The sequence below is a fragment of the Chironomus tepperi genome, unplaced genomic scaffold (assembly GCF_022539635.2).
Source record: "Chironomus tepperi strain 1889 unplaced genomic scaffold, CSIRO-AGI_Ctep_v1 contig_445, whole genome shotgun sequence".
NCBI classification, from domain to species: domain Eukaryota; kingdom Metazoa; phylum Arthropoda; class Insecta; order Diptera; family Chironomidae; genus Chironomus; species Chironomus tepperi.
Genome location: NW_027226567.1, coordinates 577,377 through 588,928, shown reverse-complemented (window position 1 = coordinate 588,928; position 11,552 = coordinate 577,377). Strand labels below are relative to the sequence as shown.

Genomic DNA, 11,552 nt, shown 5'->3' with positions numbered 1-11,552 from the left:
TAAAACGAAACTGAAATTGATACAGCTGAAAAGTATTTTATTTGAGCTTTATTATCATAATAAGACTTATCAGTGAGATTGTTGATATTATTTAAGTATTCCTTAATGTTTTAATAAGTTCTTTCCAGAAATTTTGCAGGGTTGGTAAATTTAACGTTCATTTAAAATTTGAATAATATTTATTTTACATAGTTGAAAACCCCTTTTTATTGAAAAATTCAGTCTGTTTTTGTACGCGGATAAATAAACATTGCTGTGAAATAATAAATTTGTAAGGAAGTCGTTTTAATTAAACTACATTTATCACAATTAGATACAAACACAAAAATGGATCAAAATCGGCTATTGTTTAGCTGTAAAATATCAAAAATCAAGAAAAATCCATTCTAATTCATTCAAAAATCAACTCTTTATAGTCTTTCTATTGATATTTGGTATAGTAAATGCAAGAAATCCACCACAAAACAGTAAAATAGCAGGTAACAGCCACGTATAGCTACAATAATTCTTTATCGATAATCCAACAAAATTCGAACCAGCAAAGCTTCCTATCCTTCCAGCCATCATTGATATTGAAACTGCCATTGCTCTAAAGAATGAAAATATTTACTTAATTTCTGTTGATTTATAATATTGTCAAGCTTACCTAGAGGCTGTCGGAAAGAGTTCAACAGTTGATGCATTTATTACACTCATGTTTACTATGACTAACAACATTGCGAAATATAGGTAAATAGATATTTCAGGAATTTGTACGATCATTAATAGAATACTTGAGGAACCGCACATAAACATGAAAGTCACAATGATGGCAAGTTTTCCAACTTTTCTTATAAGGAATGAGATAACAAGTAGAATTGTTGTATGCAGTAGTAGAAGTATTGTAACATTTGTGAATGTGCTGAGTTCCAATTTTGTGACACATGTAAGACTTTCTTCCTGAATGTAGGCTGTGACATTGCTCTTAATATCAAAACTCGATAAAACCTGACAAAGTGTTGATGATTCCGAGTCAGTTTTCTCCTGCCAAATTGAAACTTTATTTAAAGTCTCTGGCAGAAAAGTCCAAAATCCATTAGCAGCTAAGCAAACAGCAAACTGGAGATAACAAGCAGTCATTGTATTCTTAAGATTTGGATATTTAAACAATGGAGTTGTTTGCGACCACATAAATCTTAAAAATCCAACTGACTTGCTATCCTTCTTCAAAAATTCTTGATCCTTAATCAAGCTTTTAACTTCATATTCATCTGCTGATTTTCCTGTGTTGTACGTAAATATCGATGTAAGAATTTCCAATGTTTGAGCTTCATTTCCTTGTGCGTAAGTAAATTTAGGAGACTCAGGTATAAAGAAGATCATTCCAATTACTGATAACAAGCTAGGTATACCGCACATCAACATAAATATTCTCCAAGTACCATAATTCAGATCTATGATAGGAATGTAAATATTCCAGTGTTCATGATTCAGGAATAAAATACCGTTCAGGGGATTTATCAAACAGAACATGCCATAAATTACGGAAGCTGGGAAAACAAAGGAATAAAATAAGTAAATATGATAAGATAATTTTTAAAAAACGTGGTGCTTGATGCCTAATTCAGTAATCAGCAACACACCCACTTTTCTTAACCTACTTATAAGTTTAAACTAAACAACTTTATGATGATGATTATGTTGTTTTGAAGAAAAATAGTGTGACCTTTGGTTACTTACATACTAGTAAAACTCTATCACGATGCTTCATGGAACAGAATTCGCCCAGGAAGGCGTAAATGATTGTTTGAGACGCGCAAATGCTATTGAAAGAATAGTTATTAGAATTAGTCATAAATTAATCGTAAATAGGCCGCCGTGATTCTGTTATGCGTGAATTTAAACCAAATCCAGCACCAAGTCAGTACCATGATGGCCCAATGTCGGATCAACCGATTAACCGATTTGTGCTTTTAGATCCTTAAATTGGACTTAAGCAGCAAAACTCAAAGTCGACTTGATTTTTGTGTGAAAAAATCTACTCGAATCGACTCAGTTCCACTTAAAACTCAAGCTAACGTCTGAATCTCTGAATTCGAGTTTAATCACCAAATCTCTTGAAGCAAAATCTTCTGAGCTTTATGATTTTAAACTTTTGCTAAACTAATCACATCAATCAGTCACAATTCAAACTCACCAAAATCCATTTAAAAATCTAAACAAAGCCAAAAACCAGAATGACTTTGAAAATGTTGAAATAACAGTGAAAATAAATGATAAAATTAATGCTGGAACAACGACTTTTTTTCGTCCTTTAGTATCAGCCATAAATCCCCAAAAGTGGGACGATAAAATAATTCCAATGTAGCTGACTGATCCTAAAAATCCTTTGTGGAAATTACTCAAATTTAATTCACATTGAGCAATTGGAAGAATCATGTTGATGGAACTTGTTTCTAGAAATCCACATGCTAGAACAAGTCCAAAAATTACAATCATTATGCAGTTGAATTTGCCAAAAGTTGTTTTGTCAATCGCATCATCTAAAGTGTGACTTTCTTCCTTTGCCATGACTTTTTATAATTTAACTTTTCTTCTCAAAGCACTTCTGATATTCACAAAATTAAAATACAGAGTGATCTGTGCTTAATTATTTTCATCGTTTTTTATACTCACCAGGGAATCTTCAGATAACAGCTATAAATTAGCAGCAAACACAAGCTAACATAAGATTGTGAATCACTCTAGACTCTGGTGCGTCAAAATTTCTGTCCGCCCCCTGCCAACAACCGTTGACGTTTTTATAACGTTCATTTAGGATTTGAATATAATTTATTGTACTTAGTTGAAAACCCCTTTTTATATAAAAAAGTTCAGTCTAGTTCAGTTTGTTTTTGAACTCCGAAAAATAAACATCTCATTTCATTTATATTTTCATGAGGAAGTATTTTTAATTAAATTACAATTACACCATAAATACAAAAGGGTTTTGATTAATAATTTTCTCTTGTAACTGATTGCACTTACCTCTGTGATGTTTACAGCTGGTTAAACATTGTGATAAGGAGTTTGATGTTGTTTAACATAAGCACAAACAGTAATTTTTGGACATCGTTGGTTTCATCAATTCTCTAGACCTAGAGGCTTTGGGATGATACAACAAGTGATCTATCGCAGTAGGGATTTTGGTATAAGTAAGCAACACTTTGTTTCAATCTACCGAGCGATTTAAATAAGAATTTTTTAAAGTCCACTTGTTACTGATTAAGAATCACTATAAGATTCCAAAAATTGAGCTAAATCTTCAAGCACTCTACGATGACTGATTGTAAATAATTACATTTTCATGCATAAAAATTACATTCGATTTATCCTAAAACTACTATTAAAAATCAAAAAACTGAGAAAAGTTTAGCACAATTTTCAAAAATTACTCCAACTGTGAATGCGAGAAGATAAATTGCAGATGTGAGAATTTCTACCTCCCTATCCCTCTTTATGATTTACGAACATATTTACCCAGCAATAAAAAAATTTCAAAACTTTTATGGCTATACAATTTATTGTAATGTTCTTATCTACACATGGCAGATGAACCTTGATATTAAATAATAATTTTTTGTAAATATGGAACAGGAATGATCACCTGGTGGGATCTCCTGGTTTTAATATTTATCCTTGTCGTCTTGGTGCTTGAGCCAATCGAATAACGGTGACAACATGTCCATCAGCTGCAGCAACGACCATTCTAAAGTGCACCATTCCCTCCGAACTTTGATAACTTCCTTCATAAACATTTCGTTCAGTTCCATTTCTTTTTTCTTTTCTAGCTAACCATGCATCTCCACGACCCATTGCTCGACGTGCTTCATTAATGTCAACATCTCTTTCGTTGCTACGATCGCGACTATGTGGAGTTGCTCCATGAACAGGTCTAGTTTGAGGTGATGATTTTGCTGCAGAAACAACAGCAAGGAATACAAATGTGAAGATAATTAAGACTTTCATGACTGAACTATTATAGATTTGATTTTAAACTAATGAATTAATTGAGGATTTTGATCGGCTTATATAGTGTAAATAATCAAAGTAATCAGGGATATTCCCAAGATAATCCCGGGAAGAATATGGATTTTCCTCATTAATGTTTCTTTAAAAATGACATACTTACAACCTTGCCTAGTATCAGCTAATTTTGATATTTCTAATGCTTTATGCAACCATCATATCATCACAAATGAATGAGGAAATACTTTGACACAATAAAAAGTTTTGAGGTTCCAGGAAAATGGAATCTTTAGTACAATTTTGAATGAGGTATATATTTCTTGTCGTGTCGACATTATGGATATTTTGTCTTTCAATGTCTTCAGTTTTATGTTGGATACGGACTATAATTTAATGGATGGTTACTGGATCTTCAAACACGAAGTCCCCAAGTGATTCATTCCTTTGGAATATCATATCATCCATTTGACATAATTATGTCATCCGGCCTAGATGTCGTCTTTAAATCAATTAATCAATCAATTAAATTCGAGCTCTGGCCACTTAGCTATTATGCGCCTTAAAGAATAACAATCAATCAAAACTTTTTATTATGGATCACGCAGGGGATCACGTTACTAGAAACAGAAGTGATAACAAGTCGTGTGACGGAGAAACAGCAATCAATTGCTATTAATAGTGGATCAACAGGAACTAATCATCAAAAGCTTTATGTACCCACTTCCACCAAAGGTTAATCCGAATAGCACAACGTGTTCCCAATGGCATCCTACGTCGCATCATCTGATCTAGTAATCGAATCAGTTTAGCAATTTAATATCTAGTCGCACAAACTTGTCACTATGTAACATAAATCACATCAGCAATAATTGATAATGATCATCAAGTAACAGCTGCGCACTGTCATCATATTAAATCTCTGATAAGGACGAACTTATAGATGATTTAAAAACAAGGTAGATAAATTAAAGTACTCGGATATAGACAACTATTGAGGGCTTGTACTATATCGCACTTCCAGCAAAACAAGATAACCTAATCATAATTCACAGGTGTATTAAGTGCTACAAAAGTTATCACGTTGATAAAATTAATCTCAATAGAATGCATGAAAGTTAAGCTAAAAAGTATAAAAATGGATAGGAGAAAAAATATTTTTCAGTCTTTTCGTGGTTCTTAAGATTGTTAAATCGAAAATGAAGTCCTTGATCATTTTATTTGCCTTTTTGTGCACTGTCTTTGGATTTGTTGAATTCGACCATCCATGTCGTGATACTGTTCCAGCTAAAGAAAACTTCACACCAGCATTTGTAAGCTTGATGGACCTACATCTTCATATCCTTATCAATTATCATTTGAATATCTTTTACAGTTCACTGGAATCTGGTTCGAAGTTTTACACAGTCTTAATGGAGATGATGCTGACATGGTTCAATGCATTGATCACCATTATACACGTAGAGGGCTTCAACAAGTCTTTGATGTTGAAAGAACTGGTTTCTTCAGAGGAAGTCGCATGGCTGAGAACAGCGTCGTTAGAGTTGCTTTCCCTAACGAAAGTCCAATGAGAGCATTACTTAATGGAACTGTTGACCGTGTTACTGGTGGAAGTATTGAATATTTCTACAGAATCCATGCTTCCGGTAATTATTTTGATAAAGAAATCCAAATAATCTCTAATTAATACTTTTTGATTTTCACAGACTACACAAACTACGCCATCGTCTGGTCATGCACTGACTTACCACTCAATAGATCAAGAGAAGAAATTTCAGTCCTTGGACGTAGCACTTCCCTTTCCGAATCAGTTTACATCAAAGTCGGAGCTTTACTTCAAGACATTGGACTCCAAGATCATCTTTTCAGATACATTCTTCACTCCCCTGAAGCGTAAGCCTTTAATTCATTTTTTATCTACTTGATAACATTTTAAAATTTACTTCCTTTACAGTTGTGGCTTAGCCTTATAAAATGTTCATAATTGAAGAAGATTCAGATGAAAATTAATGACGAACTGTATGTGATGTAATATCAATAAAAAAATTTAATTAAGGAACATCCAATTACCCTCTTTAATAACTAATAATGATTGCATTTTATCGCATTGTCGTTAATTTCCTTAACAAGTGTTTCATTGCTGATAAAATGTTGTTATCTTACAGTACAAAAATATTGACTAATCTCTCCTTTATTACCAAATTAGTGACGTAAGTTATAATCTTATGCTTTGGGGGTTCTCAATGTTTGACTTTTTGGTCCATCGGTTCAGTTCCTTCTGTATATGATTGTTGTTTTAAATTGAATAGTTTTGACGGATTTACTTCTGAATCTTGTGTTTCTTTGGATGGAAATCTTATTGGAAGTTTTTATTTCCAATTGGAATTTCAGTTTCCTGATTCCTGGAACGAAATGTGTAATTTTGGAAATATTGGAAGGATTTTTTTTGGAAAATGAAAGATTGGAAGGAATATTACCCGATATCGCCTAACTAAGGAGTTCTGGCAATTCCTGCTATTACATAGCACTATTGCATAATTAATTTTGATGACTTTATCAAGAACAGATATATCATAATCCAGAGATATTGTTTGTAGATCCTGTAATCTCTCTGGACATAAATATTCCATTCCAAGAAGACTGAGAATCAGTCCAGCAAAATTAGACAGCACGTCTCCTTACACTGGACTGACTAACACCATACACAAACATTCAAAAAGATCCCGCAAAAGGCTTCTTTACAAAATATGTTTTATTATTATATACGTGAGAAAATGTGAAAATTATTTTGGAATTGTGTACATATAAATATTATAAAATCAAATTAAAATCATGTTCCATATAGAACTCGTTTAGATTCGCTTGAAATATAAAAGAAATTCTCCCCAGAAAAGGAAAAAAAACAGCAATTTAATGAACAGAGTAAAAGTAGTTTAAAAAAAAATTTTCCTTAAAAAATCAGTAAATAATGACGATGAGGATGATATAAATTATAATTTCTCCAACAGTCAGTAAATATCCAATAATAGAGATTTAAGAGTTTCGCATTTTCAAGAGAAATCCGTCCAAATCAAAGTTACAAAACTTATCGGTACTGCTCTCTGACTTGTAATCCTTAAAATATTCAGTTTTGTCTGATGAAACCTGAAAGTAAAAGTTAAATACATGAATGACGATTATGGCATCAAATAAGGAAGTAAATTTAACTTACTTTCTCCTTCCAAGCACTAGACACGAAATTAATCAAATCTAAATTCGGATGATAAGGAGTATGTGGATGTTGATGATTTTGTTGCTGCTGCTGTTGCTGATAATTTATAATAAAAAAATGCTGTGATTAGGACAATGAAAGAACAAATTTTAATTAAGTTAAAAAATATTACAGTTTTTAAGATCCAGTGCTGCGATTGATGATGATTATAGTTTGAATTTATTTCTCTTGGAGAAATAGGACCATTACTTCGTGGTTTGCTGTTCATATTGTTCGGTATAATTGAACGTCTGTAAATGAAAAATATGTTGAACCAAAAAACAAGGAAAAATAGGTCAAATGAAAAAATTACGTATTTCTTTCCATGTTTGTGCCTCTTCTAAATTGTTACTGCAGTTATCTTTAAATCTCTATGATCTGCTTGCGTTTTTTCGCAATTGCAACTCTTGATTCCGATTAAATAGATCAAAAATGTATAAAATTTAATGAATTTTCCGTTCTGTTTATGTGTATTTTTAGCGTCTTTTCATGAAAAGACTGGCATGTGCTTTTTGTCCATTTGTCAAACTTAACTTGTAAAACTGGATAAAATACCTGTATTGTTGCATTTTCTGATGCAAGCTACAAAGATCCTTGAATTAATTTTAGCTAATTTTAGGATTTTAATCCTGAGATTAATTTTCAATGATTTTTAACCGTTGAATTTATTTTAAATTAGTATTAAATCTCAGTAGGTGATTTAGCATCTATTGTGTAATCAATTTGACACTTTCATTCTGATAAGTCTGTAATTAATTTGATTAATTAACTAATGCGCTTTATGCTGCATTCGTTACTTGAAATTTGTATGAGAAAGTTCCTTGCCCTCGAAAAAGATGCGAAATCCAGTGTGGCAACCCAATACATCAAAGATCAAAATATCAACATCAATCACAGCATGTACACAGCCGAAACGTAATGTTATAAGCTACGAACCACATCAAAAGTAAGAGAATGTATTATCCTCTATAAACTTCACATTCATACAATTTTTCTTTGTTCACAGCATCAGACATCAGATTTCCAACTCTGGCACTCACAAAATTTAAGCGCTAAAATTGTTTCAAATGTTTTTGTTAAATTAATTAATTTAAATCACAATGACTTCGTCAAAATCGTATATAACACTAAAAGAAAAGTATGACCGAGTCATTGTGCTGATTGATATGGACTGTTTCTATTGTCAAGTAGAGGAATTACTGGATCCAACAAATTTAGGTGGAAAGCCGATTGCTGTTGTTCAATATACTGAAAATGCAGGAATCATAGCAGTTAATTATGCAGCCAGAGCATTGGGAGTGACACGACATATGAGAGAAAATGAAGCAAAAGCAGCATGTCCAAATTTAGTGTGTGTTAAAGTGCCATCAAAGTTCAATAAAGCTGATATATCAAAATACAGAGATGCAGGCAAGCGAGTAGCCGATGTTTTTGAAACATTCACAAAGAATCTTGAACGTGCATCGATTGATGAAGGTAGGATTTATTTTGTGGATATTTTTGTATGTTCTATACAATCCTATTCATTTCAGCATACATGGACATAACAGAAATGGTCGCTGAAAGAGTCCAAAAAATGAGAGAGAAGAGCTTCACATTAACAGCACAGCATCTTCACAATACATACATCGTTGGCTACGATAACATTGGGAAATTTATTCAGGAAGTGTCTATGGCAGTTGACAAAAGCGAATCATGTGAGGATGAATCATATGAAAGCAGTAAATTGAGATTATTAATCGGTGCTTCCATTGTAAGTGATATTAGAAGAGCAGTCAAGGAACAAACAGGATATACATGCAGTGCAGGAATAGCTCACAATAAAATCCTTGCAAAATTAGTGTGTGGAATGAATAAACCAAATAAGCAGACAGTACTTCCAATAGATTCAGTTAAGATTCTATTTGAGACTTTAGAGATCCATAAGATTAAGAGTATGGGAGGCAAAATAGGCGAAGAAGTTTGTAAGAAATTAGGCATTAAGTTAATGTGCGAGTTACTTCCATTTGAAGAAGCTGATTTACACCAGCATTTCGGACCGAGAATTGGAAATTTTCTGTACTTAATTGCACGCGGAATTGATTTAGAGAAGGTTGAGAGAAAAGTTATGAGCAAGTCGATTGCCGTCAGTAAAAACTTTCGTGGAAAGAATGAGATTATGAATGTCAATACACTGAAATATTGGCTGAAGGAACTGTCAAAGGAACTAAAAGAAAGGCTTGACAAGGATCACGAGGAAACGAATCGACTGTCAAAGCAAATGATTGTCCAATTTACTCAAATGTTTAATAAGAAAGGTGTATCAAGTTCACGAACGGTTCCATTGAATGGAAAGTCAGTGAACAGCTTCACATCAGACGAAATTGGAGAGGAAGCATTTAAAACGATTGAAAAGAACACAACACAATTGGTTAAAGCTGAAGGAACATTTTTATTAAGCAATAATATCAATCATTTGGGTATATCAGCTGGAAAGCTTGAAGATGCGAATGCAGGTCAAGGAAGTAGTAAAAGTGTTCAGGATTTGCTGAAAAATCATGCAAAGAAATCACCGAAAGTGCCAAAATCTGAAAAATCAACAACAGAAAGTGACAATCTGTTCGCAAAGTTTGAGTACAATCCAAAAGCCAAAATCGTCGCATCCAAGTCTGAAAATGCGACAGTAAAATTAGAAAATCCAGTAGTTCCAAAAGTAAGACAAACAAAGTCAGAGGATAATAAAGAAGCAATAGTTGAAGACAAAGGTGATGATTTAGAGCCACAAGCTAATATTAAGGAACAGACAAGAGATTTATGCCAAAAATCAAGTATCAAGTTCACGTCTGAAAATGCCATCAAAGGTGAAAAGACATTAAAGCACTGGATGTTAGAGCTGTTTATAGAACTTGACGAAAAAGTTCAAAAAGTCATCACAGACCAAAAAGTAAATCCATCATTAATTAAATTAAATTGGAAGCAAATTAGAAGTGATGGAACTAAGGACATGGCTGAGGAGATTCCTACAAATATTTTCACAAACGGAATCAACGTTGACTTCTTTATTAATTTAATTAAAGATTCAGGACAATTCGATCCAATAAGTCTTATAGAACTGGAAGCTGCTGGGTTCTCAAGCAATGATGAGTTTCATTGGAAAATGAATTTTGAGGAATCAAGTGCAGATGACAGCAAAATCTACAAAGAAGAAGATTCCGTACCTGAAATCAATGAAAGCTTAACGGAACTAGAAAATGAAACGAAAGAAGAAATTCCAAATCCTCAATTAAGCGACGAACTTTTCAATGATGATGATGTTCGTCCAAGCAGCTTACTTGATTTACAGCTTGAAGTTGACGATGATGAAGAAGAGATCCTCAAACTAGAACGGTCATTTCTTGGTTTGTCACCTGTTAAATCAAAAGAGAACGAACCTTTAGCAGCAAATGGCAATAATTCTAAAAACATTAAGCTTGATGAAGCAGGTCCATCGCATAAAGCTTTAAGCAATATTAAAGAAGAGGACGAAGCAGTTCCATCGTGCTCTTATGCCAGCTCATATATAGAGCTTCAAAAGCCTCACAATGTCTCGGATATGCTTGACATATTAAATCCACTTGAGGAATGCCTGGAATGCGGCAAAATGATTAGAAAACTGGACATGATTACACATATTGACGGGCATATAGCAATGCAGATATCGATGACTCAACGTGAGGAATATCGTGCTGAACAGAAGAGGAAGTTGCTGCAGAAAATCGACAAGAAAAGCACACAAAAAAGTCAGAAACCAAAACCAGCCACAACTTCAAAACCATCCCAAAAGCCAATCGTTAAGGCAGTCACAAAGCCACAAACGAATTTAATTGAGAAATTCACTAAGAAGGAATCGCTGAATGACACGAGTTGGGAGAACAGCATATTATGTGATCAGTGCAATCAATTAATAGAAATAGACAATATCCAAATGCATCAAGATTATCATTTTGCACAGCAACTGCGAATGGATCAAATGAAAGTTAATACAATTACAAGTACAAATTCAGCGACAAAACGGAAGCGACCGTGCGTAAGCAAGAAAGATACTCGAAGTGCCAAAAGTTTGAAAGAATATTTTAAAGAATGACAGGTATAATTAAATAGTATTTAATATCCTTAGAGTGTAATAAGCATAGATATGCAGACAAAAGTATTAGATTCGATTACCAAATAAAGTAGGCAATAGTATTCCTAAGGTTAAAATATAACGGTCAAAATATATTTGAAAATTTGAAAAAAAAAAAAATTTCGTTAATTTTAAAATTTTTTTTTGGAAAGTTAAAAATTCACTCCGAAGTGTGCT

The 11,552-nt window shown here is 33.1% G+C and overlaps 4 protein-coding genes across 5 annotated transcripts; 2 read left to right on the top strand and 2 right to left on the bottom strand.

The window, feature by feature from the left end:
- Positions 1-384: 384 nt before the first annotated feature.
- LOC139098474 (synaptic vesicle glycoprotein 2B-like) lies at positions 385-2,607 on the bottom strand. Its single transcript, XM_070650696.1, has 4 exons — positions 2,177-2,607; positions 1,720-1,802; positions 647-1,529; positions 385-589 (listed from the first exon to the last, which is right to left on the bottom strand). The coding sequence occupies exons 1-4, from the start codon at positions 2,548-2,550 to the stop codon at positions 403-405; spliced, it is 1,527 nt and encodes a 508-aa protein (XP_070506797.1). The 5' UTR covers positions 2,551-2,607; the 3' UTR covers positions 385-402.
- Positions 2,608-5,144: 2,537 nt separating this feature from the next.
- Positions 5,145-6,050, top strand: LOC139098196 (uncharacterized). Its single transcript, XM_070650321.1, has 4 exons — positions 5,145-5,297; positions 5,360-5,630; positions 5,691-5,877; positions 5,939-6,050. The coding sequence occupies exons 1-4, from the start codon at positions 5,184-5,186 to the stop codon at positions 5,955-5,957; spliced, it is 591 nt and encodes a 196-aa protein (XP_070506422.1). The 5' UTR covers positions 5,145-5,183; the 3' UTR covers positions 5,958-6,050.
- Positions 6,051-6,718: 668 nt separating this feature from the next.
- LOC139098314 (uncharacterized) lies at positions 6,719-7,728 on the bottom strand. Of its 2 annotated transcripts, none has more exons than XM_070650455.1 (4): positions 7,548-7,728; positions 7,368-7,485; positions 7,196-7,291; positions 6,719-7,128 (listed from the first exon to the last, which is right to left on the bottom strand). In XM_070650455.1, the coding sequence occupies exons 1-4, from the start codon at positions 7,559-7,561 to the stop codon at positions 7,018-7,020; spliced, it is 339 nt and encodes a 112-aa protein (XP_070506556.1). In that variant the 5' UTR covers positions 7,562-7,728; the 3' UTR covers positions 6,719-7,017. The 2 variants fall into 2 exon arrangements, with proteins under 2 accessions (XP_070506556.1, XP_070506557.1); XM_070650456.1 differs by having other exon boundaries at positions 7,196-7,285.
- Positions 7,729-8,246: 518 nt separating this feature from the next.
- PolH (DNA polymerase eta) lies at positions 8,247-11,450 on the top strand. Its single transcript, XM_070650695.1, has 2 exons — positions 8,247-8,710; positions 8,767-11,450. The coding sequence occupies exons 1-2, from the start codon at positions 8,335-8,337 to the stop codon at positions 11,334-11,336; spliced, it is 2,946 nt and encodes a 981-aa protein (XP_070506796.1). The 5' UTR covers positions 8,247-8,334; the 3' UTR covers positions 11,337-11,450.
- The last annotated feature ends 102 nt before the right edge of the window (positions 11,451-11,552 follow it).

Coding starts and splice junctions, on each gene's coding strand:
- LOC139098474 (XM_070650696.1), bottom strand. CDS start 2,550: ATGGCAAAGGAAGAAAGTCACACTTTAGATGATGCGATTGACAAAACA. Junction 1,530..1,719: donor TGATAGAGTTTTACTAGTAT/GTAAGTAACCAA, acceptor TTGTTTTCCCAG/CTTCCGTAATTTATGGCATG. Junction 590..646: donor CTCTTTCCGACAGCCTCTAG/GTAAGCTTGACA, acceptor TTCATTCTTTAG/AGCAATGGCAGTTTCAATAT.
- LOC139098196 (XM_070650321.1), top strand. CDS start 5,184: ATGAAGTCCTTGATCATTTTATTTGCCTTTTTGTGCACTGTCTTTGGA. Junction 5,298..5,359: donor AAAACTTCACACCAGCATTT/GTAAGCTTGATG, acceptor TATCTTTTACAG/TTCACTGGAATCTGGTTCGA. Junction 5,631..5,690: donor CTACAGAATCCATGCTTCCG/GTAATTATTTTG, acceptor TGATTTTCACAG/ACTACACAAACTACGCCATC.
- LOC139098314 (XM_070650455.1), bottom strand. Junction 7,292..7,367: donor AGCACTGGATCTTAAAAACT/GTAATATTTTTT, acceptor ATAAATTATCAG/CAACAGCAGCAGCAACAAAA. Junction 7,129..7,195: donor CTAGTGCTTGGAAGGAGAAA/GTAAGTTAAATT, acceptor TTTTACTTTCAG/GTTTCATCAGACAAAACTGA.
- PolH (XM_070650695.1), top strand. CDS start 8,335: ATGACTTCGTCAAAATCGTATATAACACTAAAAGAAAAGTATGACCGA. Junction 8,711..8,766: donor ACGTGCATCGATTGATGAAG/GTAGGATTTATT, acceptor TATTCATTTCAG/CATACATGGACATAACAGAA.